The sequence below is a fragment of the Glandiceps talaboti genome, chromosome 5 (genome assembly GCF_964340395.1).
Source record: "Glandiceps talaboti chromosome 5, keGlaTala1.1, whole genome shotgun sequence".
NCBI lineage: Eukaryota > Metazoa > Hemichordata > Enteropneusta > Spengelidae > Glandiceps > Glandiceps talaboti.
Window position 1 is genome coordinate 1,265,001 of NC_135553.1, and position 26,447 is coordinate 1,291,447.

The 26,447-nt window shown below is 35.5% G+C and overlaps 1 protein-coding gene across 3 annotated transcripts in view; it reads right to left on the minus strand.

Annotated features, from left to right (window-relative positions):
- Positions 1–26,447, minus strand: part of LOC144434778 (voltage-gated inwardly rectifying potassium channel KCNH7-like) — a 48,270-nt gene that overhangs the window by 7,345 nt on the left and 14,478 nt on the right. For 2 of the 3 annotated variants that reach the window (XM_078123272.1, XM_078123270.1), the window contains exons 2-7: positions 23,369–23,530; positions 10,142–10,187; positions 2,538–2,999; positions 1,656–2,055; positions 1,074–1,273; positions 29–281 (exon numbers count right to left, since the gene is read on the minus strand). In XM_078123272.1, coding sequence (XP_077979398.1) covers positions 29–281; positions 1,074–1,273; positions 1,656–2,055; positions 2,538–2,999; positions 10,142–10,165 — 1,339 coding nt within the window. In that variant the 5' untranslated portion in view covers positions 10,166–10,187; positions 23,369–23,530. Of the gene's footprint in view, positions 1–28; positions 282–1,073; positions 1,274–1,655; positions 2,056–2,537; positions 3,000–10,141; positions 10,188–23,368; positions 23,531–24,352; positions 24,420–26,447 lie in introns of those variants that run through there. The other variant, XM_078123271.1, reaches the window with a different exon arrangement.

Sequence of the window (26,447 nt, forward strand, 5' to 3'; positions counted from 1 at the left end):
TTGCATAATCGATAAAATCAACACTCACCAAGTATTGCCATGACAACATCATCACGAAGAATTTCAATCGATCCCCTGGACACAAAGTACAAGGCAGTAAGTCCATCGCCAGAGTGTATGAGTGTATCGCCTGGTCCAGCATGTGTGGTACGGAATTGCATGGATAATGCCTTGAGACAGCCCTGACTGGCTCCTTTGAAAGCCTTGCAATGATTCAGTAGGTTTCTATTCAGATGCAGACATATTTCAGCTTGTAGAAATTCTGGCAGGTCCTTCATGAGCTGTAGTAAAGGACAATAAATGTATTTTTTCATCCACATTATCCAATAAAGATAGTTGAAGACTATACAGCCCGATTCAAGTTACCGTTCAGACTCTGTTTCATACAACCACGTCGAAACCAATAAGAAACTAACTGCACATGCTACACTTGCACTTTAGAATAGTAAGATTGAAAGAATTCAGTTTCTTGCGACATTTTGTCTCAATGAAATTAACTAATGTGCCACCATGCAGACATCAAATGAAGACGTCAAAACTTTGGCACCCGCTTGTCGGCGTCTAGTTGCAATAATTTTGACAAAATGAAATTGCGAGAATTCAACATGAAGTTTCTTATTGATTTCTGCATGGTTGTATCAAGCAGAACCGCCGAACAGTAACATGAAACAGACTGTAGTATGTGACTGTGGTTGCACTAGAAACAACAAATTCTATTCATTTGCGAAACAGTCTGATGGAGAAACATACCGACATATTTGCAACATTTTGACAAATACTCGTATCTAAATAATATTCATGTAATCTCTGGGTATGAGCATTATATTATGTATTCCGATATTTTAAGTCGATCGTAATAAACAAAACAAACCAACAAACAAAACAAAACAAAGTAAAGCAAAGCAAAACAACACAACACAACACAGCAAAACAAAACAAAACAAAGCAAAGCAAAGCAAAATACAACACAGCAAAATAAAACAAAACAAAACAAAACAAAACAAAAAAAAACAAAAAAAAACAAAACAAAAAAAAAACATTCAGTGAACAAAGGGAAGACTTAATTGTCCAACCTCAGTCATATCCATTCCATTGGTATACGACCACGCATGCTCAAAATATTCCTTCAATCGCTGTCTCAGTGGACTTGGTATAACATGAAATCTGATGAATTCCTTGACTAGGCCAACTTCTTCTTGATATCGAGCCATCCCTCGATACAGTCTTTCAATGATGGCCGTCACGTTACCAAAGATAGAAGCATACATCAGTGCTAAGTTATAGAAAATTAAAAAGATACATGTACATTAATAGTCGAAGTTGTAATATAGAACTTTGTTAGATATTTTATTTTATTTTATTCAATTCGGTGTTTGATTTGATTTCATTCGTTGGATTTGATTTAGCTCACTCTAGCGAATGGATAACAGAAAGAATGGACAATTCCTGGTTTCAGCACGACAACAGACAAATCAACACATTTTAATAAATAATCGTAACGCAGAATAATTAATTTAGAACGAAATAATATTTTGGTTGCTAGATCAATCAACGCTGCTCTAGAGCTAAACAATACAACAGAACAAGTTATTTATTCAATCATAATGATGTTATGATGCACAAAGCTCGCATTATTGTATATTTTGTATACTTACAACCAACTAACATAGTTAGGATTGAAAACAACTTCTCGGCATCTGTGTTTGGTGCAATGTTACCAAACCCAACAGTGGTTAGTGTAGTCAACACGAAGTATAAAGACGACACGTATTTGTTAGTAATTGACGGTCCACTCCCAGTACCATTCCTATACCGTTCTTCTGTTTGCTCGGCAAGTAATCCCAACCACCCAGTGTCTGGGTCGTGTAATGTTGCTCGTTCCATGCTTCCTATAGCATGCCAAACACAGGCTAACCAGTGTGATATTAATGTAAAAGTACACATCAATAACATCAACACAGCCGGTGCGTATTGAGAATAATTTCCCAGTTTTCGGATCACGCGAAGAAGTCGAAGTAGACGAGCTGTCTTCAGTAAACCCATTGTTGTCGTTGCCTTAAAGATAGAAACAAACACAGTTGAACTCTAGCATATTGTGACTGACTGTGTGTGATAGTCAATGAAAGATATGACGAGCACACGACACTTCAAGTTCACAGTAAGTGGCAACATTAAACTTGTGAACTGAAGGACCGTAATACCTACGCATCAAATTTTGGATTGTTTTCATAATATCAATTTGGATAAGATTTTAACGCACTATCATTTACAGAGTGGTCGGGACTTGTGTTCATGACAATAACGGCAATCGTTCTGAATTAAAGCGAAGACAGTGAGAAGACTTAAAGGCCGACAGTCATAATTTGCTCATGCGCAAAACGTTTCCAAGAACGTGTATTTGATTTCGGGTATAAAGTGACTTTTATATGATTCATCTGTTGCACATCGTTTTTTTTCTGGATTTGCGATATGCACATGCGCAAATGCTCACCGTGGTCCTTTAAGTACAATTTAAAAGTATGAGTCGTACGTCTTACCCCTTCTGTCGAGGATCCAAATAGTAGTAGATCAAATGGTATAGCTGCCAAGGCGTCGATAGCAAACCAGCCTTTTAAGTACGTAATAGCAATCTTCTTCGGATGTGAGATGACTTCATGGTGTTTATTGACATAAGTTGTTCGAAAGTTGATAAAAATATCCACAATAAACATACAGTCCACGAGAAGATCAATAATAATAAGTGGGTCGCCATATCGATTAGATACACCACCCCCACCACGTGTTTCAGGGTCCTTATTAAGGATAATCTGTACTTGGTCATTTTGAATGAGGAAAGCCGCTGCATATGGTGTGAATATTGCAGTGTATATAACAAGTAACAATACAATCCAGTCCCACACAGCTTTGAAGGGTGAATAATGTAAGATGGTAAATTTATGTATTCTTGGTCTGGGTGGTTTGTACTCTGGTACTCCCACAATGTCAGCGATGATAGACGGCTGAAAACAAATCAGATTCATAAATATCAACAGAATTAAATAAATTAATGAATTAACATGGACAAATATTATTACTGCTAAACTGTGGCATCATCTTCCATCTGATCTTTGGTTATTTAGAGAATTTTGAGGCATTCAAGGCAAGTCTTAAAACGTTCATATTTCGTCAATGTTATTGTTGAAATGGTTCAACAATAATAAAATTGACGAAATTTTGATGTTGTGGGTTTCTGTGCTGTGTGTTGTATTGTTTCTTTTGTTGTTTTTAATCAAACTGTTGTGATTTTATGATGTGATGTTCTTGGCAGTTTTTTATGTATTTTTTCTCTGAATCATGTTTTTAAATTTTGTGACTTGTTATGTACAGACTGTTGAGACATTTGTTGTGTTATGGTCTTTAAACAATAAATGATTATTATTATTATTAAGTATGGGCACAGGACAAAAGGAAAGTGGTTTATTAAGTCTTTGCAAGTGACGAAGTGTCGACTACGATATTAGACTAGCATGAGATGATTTCTTTTTATCTAACCTGAAGGCACATCGATTAATATTGATAGGCCTTGGTGTGGGCAAGTAGGCGAGGAGTCACAATTGCCACTCTTACTTTTACGATATTGTCTACTTTATGACCGGATCTCACTCAAAGTATTCACACTGATACCTATACAGATACGATTTACTGAACTCGGCGACTTATCTAATGATCCCCTGCCTGCAAACTCTGTGAACCACTTAACGGTAATAATTACATTCAAAACCTTCCGCTAACACATGCTAAGTAACCTCATACACGTAAGACGACCGACTCCAATAACACAGCTGCTTTAATACTCGCTTCAAAAGTACGCGTACAGTTGAACGTTATTACTACGGACACAAAGTACAGACACAGACGCATGCACACATACACTACATGCACACACACACACACACACACACAATATCGTATATACTTTATAGAATATTGATATATATATATATGTTAACGCCATCTTGAAATGCTAATATATGTTTTTATAAATGGCGTATACACCAGACCGTATTCGAATTTAATGAATACATGTAACCTGGTCAGTTACGTGAATACATCAATGACATTTATGACGATACAATAAATGTAACTGTGATGACCTTAGGTGACCCAAGCTAGATAGAACTCAGTGACGCGTCATCCGTGTCAATATTAATACACGAACGTTTATGCTATATCGATAACATGAAAACCTCTAGTGCTAACTTGAACAGGGCTTCCTAGAGATGTTTCAAAGAGTCATTCAAGCATTACAGAAATGACAGCTGCTATAAGACTTCAACAAGAGCAATAGCAGATTTCTATTTATGCTATTAAATAATTGCATATATTAGTAAACTTTTTCATTTTCAGGGATGAATAAAAGTCGATCTATGGCAACAGTTGATAATATTGTACTTTATTTCAGGCGTTTAATCATATTCCTATCTCTAACACAACCCTATTCCTTGATGCATGAATGTAATACATTAATGTATATAACAGCTTGATCTAATGCGACTCTTTTTACACCATACACTGATCAATGTGAATTTTATTAGTCCATGGGCCAGAGGGGGTTACCAAAATGTTCACTGTTAACATTTTGTTTCTCATTCAGTAGTCTCCAATGAACAAAAAAATACCTATGTTGGAGGTTTGTGGGGGGGGGTGAACGGTAACCCCCTCTGGCCCATGGACTATATGGATATGCACTGTAAATACATCAAACTATAACATTTAAAATATCTGTTATGGACGCGCGCTCTCTCTCTCTCTCTCTCTCTCTCTCTCTCTCTCTCTCTCTCTCTCTCTCTCTCTCTCTCTCTCTCTCTCTCTCTCTCTCTCTCTCTCTCTCTCGTCACGAACACTTATTTTATCAGCATTGCTTAAGAATAACACCCATATTCTATCTTTATTTGTTTTCTACATCTGTTTGCGGGGGGGGGGTCTGTTAAAAACGAGCCTGAGTACACAAGATACATGTTGGGTGCAATGATCTTTAGTCGTGCCGAATTTTATTGCTGTCTTTCTCCTAAATGATTCACTGAGTGTCTTGAATCTACATGTATCATTGCCATGAATGGAACACCACTATCTCTCTTTCTATCGGTGTTGTACGAAAATTATTATTTTCCGTAAAATTTGTGAACCACTCAAATAATCTATTATTTAAAATCAATGGGCCATGACAGACTCGTACATAAACCTAGCTTTCATAACTTGTGTATCAATAATTATAAAATAGGATGTGTCACAACTTCAATCTACTATTTGAAATGTCCTTCATCATTGAAACAGAACTGTTTATGTCACATAGCTTAATGTCTAGCTCGCCTACAATGGCGGAATATTGATCGCATGAATACGAGTGCTGACAATCAACGATACGATATGGCACGTAGTCATGTCGCAAATAGCAATACGGTATTCGTATCATGCAGTTACAGTCAAGCGGAAAATCTGTCACTATTTTACTCGGCTTCTCTGAGATTCCTATGATAAGTCAAGCAACTAGAACTATGGACTGCCACTGTGTAGTAATTTCAAGACTGAGTGAAACCATCTTTTTATGATTTAAAGGGTTATATGGCAAAGAGTTGTAGTTTACGCCGTGTAACTTTCAAATTACATTATGAAATGGTGGTAGTGTTTGACAGGATATCGTGTACGTGAAGAGTACTGTACAACTATGTATACATACAATAATACAGAAATTATCAATGTAGAAATGACTGTGATCAGATCGTCCTTCTATCAATGTCCAACAATTAAAGCTGGCTTTGTATTTCCTTCTCACACTATCAAATTAACATAAATGAGCTCACAGACAGACAGACAGACAGACAGACAGACAGACAGACAGACAGACAGACAGACAGACAGACAGACAGACAGACATAGCCACAGCACACATCAGGATGCAACTTACAAAAAGACATATACTGAACACACGATATTCGTCTGTACTGTTAAAGAGATGACGTGGAGAACTTTTTTAATTTGCATCCTGCTGTGTGCTGTGAACTTATATGTTATAATAGAGGATTTTTCGGCACCTTCAATTTCAATGTCAAGTGTCTACCACTGATAATGACATTCAGGTCACTGTATTTCTAATCAACAATGGTAAATGGTTGTACTTTGATAAATACAGAGTTACAATATTGATATTTCTATCCCGCCGAGTGTCGTTATGTGATGCGTCATATAAGCGCGATTCTAAAAGCAAAGGCGAAGCCCGATACCAAATATTTAATTCTTTGAATTTCTGTGATTCAGAATGTCCATACATTTTTTTCCAACTTGTGCACAGCGATCAATGCATGCATCACAACAGTTAAACATGCTATCCAATGAACAATACGTCTGATCGGGTATTCAGATAGTCAGTTATTATTATGCCTTGTATCTGATCGTTATGATACTAAATATTTACACAAATAAATTAAATGGCATCTGAAATAAATTCCCAAATGTCTCTCAGCTCATAAAGATGTCCACATGAAGCTTACATTTAGAATATTTGGATGAAACTAGGGAATACACGATATAAATATAATAAATCATTCATACTGAACATACGCAATTGGCGATCATGGTATCGACCTAATCGTCTGCATGAATTACAAACAAACAAACATTTTTATTGTAAAAATATGTCAGGACATAATAACAAGAATTGTTATGTTCGTGTGTTTGTGTTTACTTTTTCGCATTATGCTGCAATTCCAGAGACACGGACACATATTACATGTAAGGTCTATATTTCCCAATAAATTATTTTTTATAAACTATTAGTCCTGTACCAAAGTGCTGCACAGATTAGTCTACATCATAAAGGTATGTGTGTTTGTTTGTTTTTAGTTTACTTGATTGCACTCAGTGCGATCTCGACACACGGATACATATTAGTAAGATTTACGTGCAAGGCCTGTATGTGTTTATTCCATCATGTTCATTTTAATGTTACCATAGTTTCTATCAAGTCACGTAAATTATGACAAAATTGTACATGTTTAGAATTTATTATTAAGTGTGCTAAAAAGCAGGAGGTGCAAATTATCCCTCCAATTTAGCCATAATGAACCAATCCCAATTTAAAGTATAGAGCTGTTGACGCAAACTATGTATAAGCTCATTGCAAATAGGACTATCCCATTTGATTACAGGTGTAGTTCAAATTATCTTAATATTCGTAGAAAGTTATAATCTAAAGCTGTGCACATGGTGATTAGAGATACGCCTGATAAAGTGTAAATACATTGCAATAACGGGTATCCAGCAACTTGAAGATAGAATGATGACAGGCGAGATGTGTGAACCATTCTCGTAATCAGGTCACAAGACAGAGTTGACGACAATTAAATTTAAAGCCATCATTTCATTTCCGTAACCAGTAAAGCTGACGACAGTTTTAGTATCAGAATTGCCTGCAATACTGAAATGCATTCTCACAATCAACAGAACATTCTTCCGATGACGTAATGTACCTCTTGCCGGAGGATGGCGCCGTAAAAAGGTGTGTGGTTTTTCGACGATGGTTGAAATGAGGCTAGCACTTCCAACAATGTATGATACAGTGTGATTATCGAGTACTCCTAAAACGATATGACCTAGCTGATTGACGTTTCCAGTAGACACGCAATTCTATTTTAGTAATATGGATATAAAAAGTGAAATTAACTGATAATGCAGGTCAATCGTATTACATTTGGACCAGTTTTCATCTCGACAGGTTCATTTCAAACGCCCACACTAAATCGTTCGTTCTAAATTGAAAATTGTAATTTCAAAGTTCATAATAATAATGATAGATTATTTTGATCGGCCAAGGTGCAACCAAGACGCTTTGTGAAACGAGGACAATCACTCGGTACCACAAAATTCATTTATCTGGTAAAGTAGTTGTCAAATTATATTTATTTATTATTTATAAATTAAACTGCCTGAATACAACTCATCGCTCCATTAGCCGTAGACATTCCAATCACACCTCCTTAGTGTCACAGTGCAGTGTTGATAAAGAATAATGCCTATATTTGCAACTCTATGTAAAATCTCTTAGGTCATGATGATCTGCAAATGTAATTTCTAGACCCATAGGGAGAAACAAATCACAACTGTACACACCCTATACATTACACTTCACAAGTACATTTGTTTTTCAATACACAAGCCAGCAAACTATAAAAACCCACCCGTGACAACTTTCGTCCAACCTTGTTAGTGTAATAACACAAGCTACACAAGCCTACAAACTATAATAACACAACCCGTGACAACTTTCGTCCAACCTTGTTAGTGTAATAACGCAAGCTACATAAGTTACCAAACTATCAAACACTTTTTAAATATTAATTTTAGGATACAGGTGTGACAAACCATGCAAATACATGAGAATGTATGCTCATAACTGCAATTATGTGTAAGCTAGAGGAACTCTTTACTACTTTTGGCATCATAATTTTTAGAAGACAAATGAAATGAATTGTGCAAAATGTGGAACAACCTGCATTGAGCATATTGATTTAGATTTTACAATTGTGCAACTTTCTTTGTACAAATGAAAATATGTATATAAGATGTAACGGCAATCATGATGTATAATCTTTGTTAGCAATTCTTAACAAGCCATTACTGTATCTGTATTAGCACTATTCCATAAACCGAACTACAGCACAGTATCTGTACTATTCCATAAACCGAACTACACCACAGTATCGGCACTATTCCATAAATCGAACTACTGCACAGTATATGCACTATTCCATAAACCGAACTACACCACAGTATCGGCACTATTCCATAAACCGAACTACAGCACATTATCTGCTATATTCCATAAACCGAACTACTGCACAGTATCTGCACTATTCCATAAACCGAACTACTGCACAGTATCTGCTATATTCCATAAACCAAACTACACCACAGTATCTGCTATATTCCATAAACCGAACTCCAGCACAGTATCTGCAATATTCCATAAACCGAACTACAGCACATTATCTGCTATATTCCATAAACCAAACTACACCACAGTATCGGCACTATTCCATAAACCGAACTACTGCACAGTATATGCACTATTCCATAAACCGAACTACCGCACAGTATCTGCACTATTCCATAAACCAAACTACACCACAGTATCTCCACTATTCCATAAACCGAACTACCGCACAGTATATGCACTATTCCATAAACCAAACTACAACACAGTATCTATACTATTCCATAAACCGAACTACACCACATTACAATTTAGTTTTCAATCTCATATGTGCAAGGAGGTATTTCGGTAAGGACATCTGTTATGTCAACACAACATTACAATATGTTTTATACATTAATCATACAACTGCATATCGGCATTTCTAATGGTGAAGACATGTAGTAATGTAAACATTTCAGTTTTTGAGTAGTACACAGTAATGGGAATCACAGACTTGCATCAAATACATTTCAGTGTCTATGTTTGAGATGATTTCGGTTTCAACATCTACCTTTTAACTTACGAATATCGTATTGTTTTCCTGCGTTAATTATCAGCTTGTAATATCAGACAGCTCATTATATGATGTGTGAATGTGATGTCACGGTGCTTTGTTCTTATGTGACGCCATATGCTTTACTATACAGATAAATAACTATATAAATAAATAAATAGATAAATAAATAAATAAATAAGGTAAGTGTAAAGCTATCAACATTGTTAATGCTACGAAAATAGAAATGATGGATTATTTCTGATTGACAAGTTACAGCTCCCTGCAGGCCTGTCTATCTAGTAGATATAGAACAATTATCTCCTATAAAACCTAAGTTGAAGTCATGAACAAAAGTCCCCATCATACAAATGGTAATTTCGAGATGAAGGACATATTGGAGGAATATGCAGAATTGGCAACGAGGTCAGTGTCTGGAGAATAAATCTGATAGTGGCTGTCTATATGTTATGGTAGTTACAATGGTAGAGGTTTTATAGCAGCACGTGACGTTGCCATCTGAAAACTGTTGAGTTTGCTTGCTGTTGACAGACAACCAATGTGATACACATGTGAAATATAACATCTAGTGATCTATTTGGTACTAGTAATAGTTAATCTTTGTACATTGTACTTACCTCTTTGATTTCTGAAATCGCCATGGTGTCAATTACTTACTGTTTTCTGTAAGATATAAACAATCATACATATTTTTAGTTATATTACTGCTGTGAATTCACTTCTCTGCTGGCATTACAACTAACAGCAATTGATAGCTGCATTGATGGTGTGTGTGCGTGTTAATTTACTGGGAATGTGGATGAACTGACGATGTCGAATGTGGTCTTCATTATCTTCAAGTAATTCTCTTACTGTTGACATTTTAGTTTGTTACCCTTGAAATAAGACACCGCTGCAAATACTCAACAAAGGTGATTGATAGAAATAGAGTTATGAAATAGCTGATGAATTGACCGGCGGGACTGCTTAGATCTCGTTTATGTCACTACACTTTAACGAAATACGTACTTGGAAAAGAAATGCCATTCACGTTTTTATGTCGATAATAAATGGAATGATGTACAGTTACAACAACTGTTACTTGCTTCCAACCAAGTTATTGATGATTACGTCCATCACTATTAATGGGACTATATGTTTTTTGACCCAGAAAGGGTTCACGGACAGAATACATCTAGATAAAATGAAGATGAAAAGCGACTTGCTTTTTACAGTTGCTTGTAAATAAATGAATAAATAAATAAATAAATAAATAAATAAATAAATAAATAAATAAATAAATAAATAAATAAATAAATAAATAAATAAATAAATGAATGAATGAATGAATGAATGAATGAATAAAATAATAAATAAATAAGTAATAAATAAATAAGTAAATAAATAAAGAAAGAAAGAAAGAAAGAAACGAGTCCTTAAATAAATATGAAAATTAAAATACGTAAAATTACACTATTATGAAGGAACTCTCAGAGATACTCCGTGTGCACGTTTACATATGAAGCCTTAATACGTCGACACATATAGAGTACTACGTCGACACATATAGAGTACTACGTCGGCACATATAGAGTACTACGTCGACACATATAGAGTACTACGTCGACACATATAGAGTACTACGTCGACACATACAGCGTACTAGTACATCAATTCAGTCTAACGTCGACACACAGAGTACTACGTAGAAACAAAAGGATTGAAGACATGCTAGATTAGACTACATGTGCGTCCAATCAGTGTAAGAAATACAAGTTGATACTAAGATAACTTGAAGCAATTGTTATTGTACGCTAAAGTTCGATAGTTAACACACACGTGGCTCGCCAGTTCAGTCAATTGGTAGCCATGGAATTCGATTCATTTAAACATCTGCTCGATATCACAGGTCTGTCTTACAATATTACATATATGTTAGGTAACCTCAGTTCAGTTGAATTCCAATAAAGTTTTCATATCATAACATATCATATTTCTACCACACTCAATTTTTGTTTGTATCTGTAGAACACTGGTGAAATTAAGACTGTGTGTACACATGAATGATCGATCACGTATCTATTCATTTAATAAATAGTTTCGTTTGAGATAGCCAAGCAAAGTAGACCACCACGACATGTATATGAATTACAAGTATGTATGAATTACATTGACATGAATAATCAGATCCCAGGTTTACATAACTTGTGTTCACAAATAGAAATATATTAAAAGTGGGTGAACTAAAACATGATTGGGAGAGCAACTATAAAATTTTGAATTATGGGAGAGATGCAGTGTGTGATACAGTATCTGCATAACAGTGTGGAATTTAGGAATTAGAAACAGACATAGTTGTTGAGCCCTAGACACGAACAGCAAATGTCACCAATACTCCAAATGAAATCACATACTTTGAAATACTCTAGATCTAACAATATGTTTTCACAAATCTCGAAATCTGACTGTCTTGTCAACGCAATTTGTAGAATCATTTGATGTTTTTTTCTGTCATAAAATGTCATTGCATGAAATATTGACTCCAATTCCCCAACTCAATAATATTTTACACGACCGTGCCAATACTTAAAAAGATGATACAGGTCATAGAAATAGTTATAAGGTATATAAAGACGTCACTGTCAATAGAAGTCCGACATGAACTATTACGTACGTCGTTTTGTACCCAAATCAAGCCATCAAAACCGGTACATCGAATTGGGTTATCATCGTAGCTAATCTACTTTCTTCATCTCTTTATTGGAAAATATTAAATACAGTACATACCAACCGGAAGTTACCTATATCTCGATTTCAGCTGAGATGTGATTATTTATTTATTTATTTATTTATTTATTAACCATCCAACAGGCATTGCCCAATAACAGGAGGAAAGTTCAATGTTAATGCCGGAGGAAACCGGAGTACCCGGGGAAAACCTGCGTTGTTCGGTAGAGTCAAAGTGAACGACACTCTTCTTACTTACAGCGTACGTGGTAAATTTAAACAAACCCAGCCGATACCAGGCGGGTTCGAACCCAGGCTGCAGAGGTAAGAGGCGTACGAGCTAACCGCTCGGCCACCGACAACCCAAGATTGCATTCGATTACTGAGATGTGACCTGTATGTACTATGAGCACTGGTCATTGAGTTGAGAAAGTACAGTTTCTGGCACAGCAGTGTACATTGCATCCATTTTGTGACTTGTATACGAGGTGAATAATCGAAAATTTAATAAGTATCAAATTGATTACAGGGAATTCACCTTTTTTTCGTTATGACAAAGATAAACTAGGGGTAGGGTCAACATATAAAGACTGTCTGCCTGTAGTTACTGTCATTTTATTCTTAAAAAGATTAAATATTGATTTATGGGAGCGCGTTCATTTATCTGAATGTATGTAAGGGAATGAAATTTGATTTATAAAACGATTGCTATGTATTGCTGCAACTAACACCACCGTCACTACTCGACACGTTCATCCGACACACGATATAAGAATGCGCGAGCTATCATATGGACAACAAGGTCATATATATATCTCTTTTTTGTTTGATTCCGACATTTTTTTCCATAACCAAGGCATTGGGTTCCGCTAAAATGAGTTAGTGTAAAAAGGCGTATACGATTGTCTCCTAAAGATATGATCAACTCAATTGAAGGAAAAGAGGCTGTCTGGGATGGATGGATGATATAAATCAATGCATACCATTATTCAATATGTCCCAATACTATGTAGGTCCGTATCTTGCCAGCAATTTTTCACTAAAGTGTGTTTCTGTGTTTTACTTTATAATATTCACCGTCTACTGTAAAGTGGATAGTTTTAACAGATCGTATGTCTCACCTAAGTACTAAGACAGAAAAACTGAGTCGAAAAAAGCAAGTTGATATATATATGTATGTATGTATGTATGTCTGTATGTATGTATGTATGTATGTATGTATGTATGTATGTATGTATGTATGTATGTATGTATGTAAGTATGTATGTATGTATGTATGTATGTATGTATGTATGTATGTATGTATGTATGTGTGTATGTATGTATGTATGTATGTATGTATGTATGTATGTAGGTAGGTAGGTATGTAAGTATGTAAGTATGTAAGTATGTATGTATGTATGTATGTATGTATGTATGTATGTATGTATGTATGTATGTATGTGTGTATGTATGTATGTATGTATGTATGTATGTATTTCCATTCAAATATCTTTAAACGTCCATGCCACCACTATTTTAATGTAATCACTTCTATAATAGGATATTAAAAAAGGCATGTAACATACAATGCTGTGGTAGTTGCCACAGCAACGATCTCCTGGATGTATTTATTTGCAGGCTGAGATTACAGTCACTGAAACATTATAACTTAATGCTTGAATGGTAACACGTATGTGATTATTTACCACTAGAATTATATGAACATCAACCTGACTATTTCATATTTCGAAGTGGGGTTTCTTATATTTCATGGAAGAATGTGTTGATTTTCATTTGGAAGTGTGCACAAAGTGAGTTTAAGTCATATTTGATTAATTTTCACGATCTTCATAATTGTGTCTGAGTGTAGTCCACATACTACCTTCGCCATAATTAGTAAACGTTCGACTATACGGAATATTGTTTTTTTCCTATAGGGGTTACAGGTCCGTAAAACTCCTGGGAGTCCAATCCGTTATTAACTGTAAGTCACGTGGTTTTGAGTTAATGGAGTCCCGTAGATGGGAATACAATAGTGGTGCTGATGACTAACTATATCCTGAATCCATGCCACGACCACACTTAGACCATTAACCCTTGCCATGGTTTCACTAATCATACTATCTCTCCAATATGATCATGGGAATTTGAAATAAATCTCTTTTTCTTAGATATAGCTTATCTGTTTCGATCACCATGTCATTGCATATGAATAGAATCAGTAGAGTGATGAACGTTGGAATATAACGTTTACTCTGGTATTTAAACTCTCTGTCTGTCTGTCTGTCTGTCGTCTCTCTCTGTCGTCTCTCTCTGTCTCTCTCACTGTCTCTCTCTGTGTCTGTCTCTGTCTCTGTCTGTCTGTCTGTCTGTCTGTCTGTCTGTCTGCCTCTCTCTCTCTCTCTCTCTCTCTCTCTCTCTCTCTCTCTCTCTCTCTCTCTCTCTCTCTCTCTCTCTCTCTCTCTCTCTCTCTCTCTCTCTCTCTCTCTCTCTCTCTCTCTCTCTCTCTCTCTCTCTCTCTCTCTCTCTCTCTCTCTCTCTCTCTCTCTCTCTCTCTCTCTCTCTCTCTCTCTGCTTCAATGATTAATGTAGGTATTGGTATCATTGAAGTCAATGCGTGACAATTTCCGGCCATTCCATATTCCAATCGGATCTTACTTAATTCAATCAAGAAATTGGAAAGTGATGAAATTACACATACTAACATTATCCGAGTTGTTTGGTTGTTACTATGACACCCGCCACTAACAACTTGGAAGAGAAATTTGATCTAATCTGTGTAAAAAAAAGTTTGGTATGTAAGAGCGAAAATACTAAAATCGTATTGTTACTTAATTCAATAAAAGTAATATCACCGTGGGTTCAAAATATTCACAATGTAAACAAATTTCTCTGAATTGACTTTTGTGTACTTGAGTTTATCGTGTCATCTTTATCTTTGATGTTTTTTATTAAATGTAGATTGTACTAATATTTAGACAATATGTGCAGTTCGTAGCAGATCACATATCTACGGGTCAACACCTATATAGTATATTCAAAGCCATGCTAAATATGACTGGCTGCACATCAATATTAGTATATTCAAAACCATGCTAAATATGACTGGCTGCACATCAATATTAGTATACTCAAAGCCATGCTAAATATAAGACTTGCTGCACATCAATATTAGTATATTCAAAGCCATGCTAAATATGACTGGCTGCACATCAATTAGACATTCTGTTCTGTTAGGAACAAGAGACGTTATCGTAAAGTGATACTAGCTTTGGATGTATCAAACAAGTTTTAATACCATGATATAGCTTGCACTGTGTCATGCTCGCTGTGAATATAATTTCATGGGTGTACATCAAGGAAATCTGAATGCGAAACAAGCCTTTATAGAAGAGATACCCACCAACTGGTTTGTTGTTGTGAAGTTATTCTAAAAATTTAAGTGTGACCTTGAAATCGAAGCTTTAGTATGCGAACCTCTACAAATATTAGTACAGAGACTTTAATGGTGTCTCTAGCCATATCTTTTTAACTTCATAAGTTATAATTGACCAACTTGCTATTTGACCTTTGTAGACACTTAAATTGAGTCTTTGTGCATCAAATTTCCGTTATTTAGGCTGGAAAATGTTATCAAGCTTGGGTCAGGGTCTCATTAAAAAGCTTACAATAGACTGAATAGATAATGTGGATTAGACACTTGAATGGTATCCATACATATCAAACATTTTGGAGGTGAGAATGTAATAGCTCCCTCCGGGGTGACCGTTGGGGTTAATTAAAGAAATGCATCAAATAATGACACTCATGGAAACCATGTTTTTGAATTACAATTAACAAAAGTTGTTTGTTCACTGTGGTGGTTTAATTTGACACGTTTGACGGGTTTGACACTGCAGGACTAGTGCGCAAAACTGCAAGAAGGCAATAAACAAATATTGACAAACAATAAATAGGCACTAATCTAAACAGAAGTAAACGACTATATATATATTTTTTGTAGTGTCGTGGTTGATATTGAAAACAAACCACAGATACGAGTAATTGTTCAAAGAAGTTACACAGTATCGCAGCCAGACTCCATCATCAGAGAGAGAGTACACGGAATAGTTTCATTGTAAGTATATCATAATCATTCACATCACTTCTGACCAGGGAACGATCTTTTAATCAGACGGTGTAACTTGAATAGGGATATAGTTACTATGCAGACGATGTACGTTGGATGTGTCTGTAGTCAACACCTAGAATGGTTAATGATGCCGCATGTTATATATATCATTATACCGCCAAGCTGTCGCTCTAAGGGATACATTTATTAGACAGCGCACGCGTCGTCTTTTTACGCCTCAGAAATGTAAACATACTACTGCTTTCTTCTACTATATAATACAAGTGAGAGCAGTGCAAATATTTCAAAAGAGACTTTGTAGTTATTCTTCGAATTCTACTAATTTTAAAAATCAGTGAAATGTTTATTTCCATAAAATGCTCATGGTATAGAATATTCCTTAAATTCAGAGGATGTCACTGTTTATTTCATTTCTACAAATCATTCATAAGTCTTTATAATCCTGAACAACTCTTCGTAGAAGTAGAAGACACGCCCCCCCCCCCACCCTCAAATACTCTACTTCTATGTGATTGGATGTTGACATGATTTATAAGAAATTAGTGGCAAAAAAGTGTCTACGATATGCCGGAAATGGCTGGATTTTGATAATTGCCCCTGAAGATCACGGTCAAGGTCAATGGTCATGGTCTCAAAAGAAAGTTTACACCTAATAATATAGGGATAGACACTTGAATAAATTCTCTATGTACTGTATTAAATTAAATCGTAAGTCGTAAATCATGACTGTTTTGATTTATGACGTAAATATTGATTTTTGACTACAAATATGGCCACCATTCGGTCAAATATGCATATGTCGCGAAACGTGCATGTGTCCAATATGACATTTCACCTTTGTGCCAGGTTTGAAAGAAATCGGTTGTTGCATGTTTTAAGAAATGACGTATTACGGACGGAAAGAACCCATTGCATTATGGGACAAAATACATGATGATTTATATAAACAAAACCTAAATTTCGAAGAGCCTGTTCTACATGTCACAAATACACAGTCATTTTATTTATGATATGTAACTGTTTCATACAACATATTGAATAATTGTGTTTGCCCGTGCGCACTAACATTTCTATCAAGTAACGAGTCCTCGGAGCCTGTTAAACAAAGCTGTGACAACATAAGAGCTTTTGTGCTTTCTAGTTAAGAGTTGGTACAAACATCCGGCAATTACAGGCAGGAACGTCTATGTCGCTCAAACAATCAATTGGAACTGCTTGAGCAGACGACAGATGACCATTCACACATGTCAAAATGAATTGCGGAAACCAGAAATAGGAAGTGAAATTTAGTTAGAAGCAAAAAGTATTTACGTCGTATTACTATACAGGAGAATCTTTTAGGTAACTCAAAATGAAAGTGTTCGTGCCACCTTAGATCTTGATTTTTGAAAAATTACGAATCAGTTGGATGAAATTAGATTTTGGATATTTATTCATTCCGATCCACTTTTCGGAAAAACATCTACGTTAACTAGGCAATACATTGTATAAGGTATGAATGAAAGGCGATCTGAAAGCCTGACTATTTTGACACGAATGAACTAGGCATAAAGCATCGCATGAGCAATATTTGGCTCTCTAATCTACATTACTTATCCCAGAATGAACAGACTCACCAATACAGCAATAATATTCAGCGGTGTAATATATGAAATGTATTGAAATTGTTTTTCTTTAACATTTTAAACACTGCAGCATACATAACATTTATAATCAATCTGTCATGTTGTTGACTGCGATTATTTGTTTACTTGCTATTCTTAAAGAATATGATATAATGATATATTTAGGCATTACGACATCCAACTCATATGGCATCGTGCCTATTTCTTAATTTCAGTCTGGTTTAGCGAAAAGAACAGTGAATGAACCGATCGATACATGAATGACGTAAAGTGTTCATTAATCGAAGAAAGCGCGGTGATATCGACGCTAAAATATCTAGAAATAATAACGCAAAAATGGTCTATTGAAGAGAGAGAGAGAGAGAGAGAGAGAGAGAGAGAGAGAGAGAGAGAGAGAGAGAGAGAGAGAGAGAGAGAGAGAGAGAGAGAGCAAGAGAGAAAGAGAGAGACGGCGAGCGAGCGAGCGAGGGGTTTATATTCTGTGCCTATTAGTCATAGCAAACGATGAAGTAAAGTAAGAAAGAAATTCAATGAGAAATAATCTACTTTCCATGTCTGTATGATGTGAGTATTTCAGCCGGTCCTCGTTATAAATTGGTATATTGATTGACAACGATCGAATTGTAGGTAGCCCGGGGTCACATTTAGCCGACAGAATGAATTCCAATGTTGTATGCAATAATATAAAGTAGTAAAACAAACATACTCAGCATTGGGTTTCAAATGCACCTTTTGTTGAAACACTTGCCGAAGTGCATGAACGGAACCATTTATCAATTTATTTACTATTGAATTAATTTCTCCTGGTATGATGTATCATGATATTTTCACAGGTATAATTAATTCAATCAAACGTTACAACAGTACTTCTCATTTTACTGTTTAATTTAATCACTCGCTTGACAATTCAATTCAGCTTCAGTGGGGGTTTCCAAAGCTATGCACAAGGCACAAGTTATAAACCTAGAACTTAAAATAGCTTGGAAAAAAATCAGCTGAATTTGACTAAGTTCAGTACAGTGTCTGGAGTGCAGTCCAATTATTTGTATCAAATAACAGGTGCTAGCAATACATCGAGTCTGAGCACTTAATCTTGTTTAAGTTGACAGAATTTTAATGATACGTGGTCAAAGTTGACTGCTCATACACAAGGTAATACAGTAACCTAACCGAGCAGAAAAACAGTCAAATAGAAATTGATAATCTATGCATTTATGTATTTATTATAGCCGAAGTCTAATCACTGAAATTCATTTTGCTAACAGTGGTGTAATAAAGAGAGACAAAGGTTGACAGAATTCTAATGATGTGTGGTGAAATTTGACTACTCATACATAAACTACTCCAGTATATTAAACTTAACAGACTAGAAAACAGTCGAATGGAAATTTATAACTTAGGTATTCATTCAAGACGAAGGCTCATCACATTGAATATCAGTGATATTCCTATTTCTAAAAGTTGCACAAAACAAAATTTGGATAGAAATCCCATATGATTTATTGATTATATAGCTGGTTGAATGGTGAAAGGAAATCCATTATTACTTCCTTCATTCATAAAGATACAGCGAACTGTAAAGGCTTCATAGTATAGTCAAATATCCGGCACCGTTGTATGACTGGTCGTTTCATTTGTAATGAATGTCTACTCTGTATTGCAATGTCAAAACACATATCGATCTTATCCAGTTGCGGGGTTTTCTTATATGAATAGTATCATAAAGCAATAACTATGTATATGCCACCCACTTGTATTTTATGTTTCTAGTTCGTTTGCATCATTTCTCTCTATCCATTAGTACATATTAACTCATAAAATATGGCCCGTAGATTACTGTGAAATACTGTAGTGTTAAAAGGTGGATTCAATATCCACTAAATGCAAAGACAGAAATCGCCTTTTGCCTGGACCTAATCATCGCTGATTCAGGAAGATATTATGTATAGTAACAATGAGGATTACGAGATTTTACACCGGCAATTCATTTTAGCGGAAAAACACACCAATGAAACCAACGAAAACAGTTCGAGGACACGGTAACAGTATTAAAGTCGACGCATAATGTTATTTATTTGAAAATATTCAATGACTTATTCTTCCCAGTGTTCTCCAAGCAAAATAAAGTAGGTTATAGGAGATTTGCATAACAACAGATGATTAAGCAAACTTAAAGTAATAGCTCTTGTCAAAAATTCTAAAGTTGAGTCCACCACATGATAGAAGTCTGGGACCCAGCTTCTGTTGTTCTAGTACCCAATTTTCACCAACAAGAATACTTAGTAAGTAAAACTATCTGGTTTGTACATATTTAAGACTTTGTGATTCAAAGCTTGTCACGTTCAGCATGTTCATACTTTCACTGTATTAAACTATTTCAATGAAGCAACATTCGAACAACAACACTTAAGTCAAATAGACGCGGTTTTATGAAAGAAAATCAAACTGACTGAACTGACTTGGTCTAAGGTGGAGGTCTAAAGTCCAACCAGATGTTAGACAACATAGTGACTTTACATCAATTACAATTTATAAGTGGAATATATGTGGATGAGATAGTACACAGTATAAGATGGTGAATACATGTACGTATATATGACTTACAGAAATGACTAGTAGACGCTATGTTGCGTTGAGTAGACGGAAGTTCTTTGACGGATAACTTGAAGTACATCGCCACTTTAATACACATAGGAGACAACAATGTTAGAAGTCTTTCGAACAGATACTTGAAGTGCTCGATGTAGAAACTTACCAAGCCTAGAGTAGAACACAACTATCAAGGAATAAGCTTATGTCTTTTTAATTTACAAATACTGAAGTCACAGAAATATCATGTTTTATCATCATCCTATTTCTCCGCCACCACCACCGCCACCACCACCGCCACCACCACCACCACCACCACTACCACCACCTCCTCCGCCCCCTCCTCCTCCTCCTCACCACCACCACTACCACCACCACCACCACTACCATCATCATTAGCAGTATTTATTTATTTACTTACTTACTTATTTATCTATTATTACATATACATAACACTATGTTATATAGATGTCAGTGCTAACAATGTCAAATGTCACTATCAAATTCTGTGCAGTGTATATTGTACATTCAGACCCATGCTTTTGTAATCTTTTCAGTAATCTAGGAGTACATTATATCTATAGCCACCTCTGACATTACTTGCCATAAATCTCAATTTAGTAAAACTATTCAGCTATAGTTGTAAGACATTATTTTGGCATTCCAACCTGTGCATGCTCGTCAGGTAGCAAAATCAAGTATACTTCTCTTAGAATAAGAGTCACGCAACCGAATGGCTGTAAAAACACGTTTTTAATACTTGTATATCATCTTCGTATGTAGTAGCAGTGTGACATTCTCGAGGTGGTTGTTCGAGAGAAAGTGAGATCTCGTTAGCTTCTCGCATAATGCGAGAATGTGTTCTTTCCTTGCAAATTTCCTGGGAATGTTTTATCCAAGTAGGAAAAATATACATGGAAATTAGAACAAGCCAATATAACATTTTAAGTACTGAGCCACTTCATTGAATACTTTAAATACAAAATGTATGTATGATGGAGTTTAATAGCAAGTAGCGTTTAATATACGAGGAGTCACTTTAATTCTATATCTGGTAGAGGCTATTTGGAGGTATCCCCAGGGTTTTCCCGCTTCAAGGGTCTTATCACGGCAACATACGTCCACTGTCGTTTCACAAATTTACGTTTGCATTTCAATTGTGAGCGTACGTGCTCATGAATAGAATCGTTTAGCGTTCTTATTGGTTTCCAGATGCAACACTAAGTCTGTGTATAAAGTTACATTGAACAGTCTTTAAGTAAGCATGGAATGAATGAAATAACGTAAAATCGAGCATTTAATATGAATATCAATAATATATGATATGATATGATATGATATGATATGATATGATATGATATGATATGATATGATATGATATATGATACGATGCGATATATGATATGATATGATATGATATGATGTGATATGATACGATATGATATTGTATGATATGATATGATATTTATGATATGATATGATATATGATATGATATGATATGATACGATATATGATATGATATGATATAATATATGATATGATATATGACATGATGTGATATGATACGATATGATATTGTATGATATGATATGATATGATATGATATATTTATGATATGATATGATATATGATGTTATGTCATGTCATTTGACGTATGTAATGTGACATATGTGATACGATTATACATGTATATATAAAATACATGTGTGTGCGTGTGTGTACGTACGTAGGTACGTGTGTGTGTGTGTCTGTGTACATGTGTGTGTGATATAACGACATAAATAAACTATCCAACTGTCATTGATAGCCCAAGATATACTTGTCTGGTGTATTCAAGTGAATACTTTACAAAAATATAAAACCGTGAAATATGTGGCTTGAACGTTAAAGTCACCTTGCTTTGGAATGTTGAAATATAAATTAAATAGGATGGCGGCGAGTGTCTGTATTTAGCTTGCCCTATCCATTCTAATGATGGCATTCACTCACACTTGGTTGAATCTAGGCTTGTGACGATAATAGTAGAAAATCGACTCAATTACGCTACACTTCACTTTGGCTTCGCTACGTCTCACTCTACCTCTTACAAGATATTGGGCAAAATCTATACTTCGAGCTGCCTAATGGATTTTAAAAAAAAACTATGTCCTTAGAGCATGCATCGTGGTTATTATGAATGACCTTTGACCTAACAAATTTATCCATGCTTACTCACAACATTCGTGACATAGACTAGAGCGTCGTGTATTTTTATATGCAAAGCATATCAAATCGTAAACTTGGGGGTTTATATCTCTACCCTGGTTTACTTTATTTTAATTGGGTTTTATTTTTATCCGAATTGAACAAGGTTGGACTATATACATATTGGCAGACTAATCTATTTTACTACAACATTAACCTTTGCTATTATATTTTATTCCTATCTTGTGAGCGTTTTATTCCCATGAATCAAATATATATAGAGCGTCCTGAAATTACTAAGTGGCTATGAATACCGTGACAAGGTACGTTTTGCCAATTTAGATGCGAATAGACATCGACCTGTTCGATATCGTCACAGTATGTAAACATAGTACACATTGCACTTTGTTTGGCCTACCATGTGCATCTAACAGACTGGTACATACTGACTGTTTATGCTAACTAACCCTAGAATACAGCAGTGTTTCTACAATCGAATCTCGCAAATCGATTTTAGTTTATTTCATTCAGTTATGACAGCGAATATGGTTATCAAAGTTATGGTAGAGTTGTGATTCTAGTAATATGCTTTGAAACAGGATTATTATATGATTTGGATACTTACCTGACTTTATCAGGCCAGACGTTGTCATCACTTACGTCATTACTTCAACTCAATTACTGCTCAGAATGAGAGTGTTTCTCTATCATGTTTACACATCTTAAAGCCAACATGTTCTTACAGTTGATGACTCTGAATATCCTCGCTACAGCGACGAACGTGCATCTGTCAATATAGCAAAATGGATTATCGTTAGTATTGTTACACTAAAGGATCATATACAGTAGTGAGTACAGGAATCGTCGTATACGGTATACACGTAATTCAATAGATTTGGCCAGCTGATGTAGACCGATATGAAAGGAAAATGCCTAGATTGCCATAAGCATACTCGTTAGACGTGACTACCTATCTAGTATTTAGTCATGAAGTCTGTTCACGGTGACACGTACAAGCTACATATAATGTAAAAAGAAGAACTGCGTCCACAAAGACGTGCGAGATACTGTAAAAGGCGTTTATTGTGTTTGCTACCGATAGTTGTTGAGACCATTCCGGGAAATATCCAGATACATGTAACAGTTACGAAGGCGTGTTTTGTATATAATACGTCTCAGTTGTTATTCGGTGAATTCAAAATCATCCCTGTTTAATTATTCCAGGATAGATTTTCAAAAACTAGTTCAACACAATAAAAACAACAACACCACTGCAGGAAATTAAAACACACAAAAATAACAATTATAACAATAATTTGTACTTCTTGTAATATCAATGTAAAAATCCTTTGAACATCGTTATTGGAAGAAAATCGTCACTGTAAACATATTTTGAGAGAGAGAGAGAGAGAGAGAGAGAGAGAGAGAGAGAGAGAGAGAGAGAGAGAGAGAGTGAGAGTGTGTGAGAGAGAGAGAGAGAGTGAGAGAGTGAGAGAGAGAGAGAACACGCTGTAAATAACTGCTTATAAAAGCCAGTAAAACTTTCAATGACATATTCGAATTCTTGTGACTATATATACTGAATGGAAATGATGTTAAAATTACTCACACACTGTCAGAGGTTCTATGATGCAAATATGTGGAGAAACTGGAACCAGCTATACAGTTGTTAAATTGTAATACGAGACAAACACATTGCGATGTTCGTCATGTCAAACGTAGGAGTGAATACGCTGCCTATTGGATAATGGAAGTTGAATCGAAATTGAGTATTGATCTTACAACGATGTAGAATTGTAGATGTGCATGTACAATTTATGACATGCTGTACAGTTGATGAAACTCCCGCGGTATTACTGAATGGCCATGAATTCAGGACACAATGGCACTTATTCATTGTGTTCAGAAGCTTAAATGCCAGACTTGTTATCAGTCAATGAGGGTATCTATCGTTATTTTATATGAATATGAACAAATAACTTGATTAATTATCACGTGTTCTGGAGCATAAAATACAGCTGTTCACTTGACAACAAATCGCTAAATGAGAATATCATGTCGTGGTCAACTTACCATGGCGATCCATAATGATACATTGTATGACAATCACGCTATTACAAGCAAAGTAAACTTCACCTGTACCCCCAACTAAACATCCACCATGGCTATCCGTTCAATGTTTCTTAATTCAGCATTGGAAACTGAACCACTCTCACCTTTGCCCACAATCCGGGTCAAACTTAACCAAGTCAACCATTAAATTTGAGTCATAAAAATTCCTGAGAACCCGAGTCGGCGAAACCATTGCTGCAGAGGTGAAACGAATGACACGTATCTGACTTCCTAACATAAGTAATCGGGCCCCATGTTTATGCTCAATATTTAAAAAATCACACCACCACCACCACCACCACCACCACCACCACCACCACCACCACCACCAACAACAACAACAACAACAACAACAACAACAACAACAACAACAAACAGGGAACAGAGTTTTATCTTAGAATATGTAAATAAATTGTAGGAAATTTTTAGTACTGTTGTTCAATACAAAATATACATGTCTTTATGTTTATAATGTGTTTTATTGTGTTTTCAGTTTAATTTTTCTTCATCCACCAAGCGCCTCCTTCTAAGCAACTCTAACAAATAGAACATTTCCTAGTAAATGATGATATTATTGAGGTTTGTTCGAGTATCGAATTTCAATTTCTCAACTTATTTACATCAAAACGTGACAACGTGTAAGGTCTGACGTGCCGGTGTAACGTGCGGAAACCACACTTCTTTACGGCACCGTCCAAAACGTACCCGCCAAAAGACTTCATATTTCGTCGCGCAGGGTGGCTTTACTGTTTTTTTAGTATAGGGTGTATTGTTAGTCGAGACGTAACTTAACTTAACCACTTAACGAGCAAAATTCAAATAATACACTTTTCTTTTTATAAACAGATATTTTATTATAACGAATACACTACACGTAATTTCAATGTAAAGGTAAATCTGTCAACATTTGAATCGAATCGGGTAAAAGACACAAAGCAAAACATAACTTTTGTTCGGCGCGTGTCAAGATCATAGTACAATAGGGGGAGCATTCAAGCTATTGGGAGTATGTGAATTTCACTACTTTGAGTGTGGCCATTGACTAGACGTTGTACATGTACCTGTTTTTAGCAATGAAATGAGATTCTACACCATATATATGGACAATGTGCCAAGCACTATATTTCGATGTATAACAATTACCTGTACTACTTGGTAGAAAGATCTTGAAGAGTCAGTACTTTACATGTAATACAACTAAGCGAAGGATATAATTTTTACACTGATATGATAACATTGTAGTAAAAAGTAACGTCTACAGGCAGAAGTATAGTAGCAGTATAGTAGTGGTAGAAGTGATATGGTAATAAATGTGATGTATATCTACCAGTTACCCGATCTGACATCAATCACTCAATCCTGACCTAACTTCAACACTTGATTGACAATGCTAGGTGTCAAAATAACGCCGCTTCGTCTAAAATGGAAATTTACAGGTTTGGTCCGTAGTGTTAATTGTAGGATTACCCAAGAATAAATCATTAGAATTGAAATAGCTTTATTACTAGCTCACAGTTTACGTATGCGTTGATGTAATAGATGTAACTAATGAATTTTCCTTGAGGTTTATACATTTCGAACAGTTCATATAT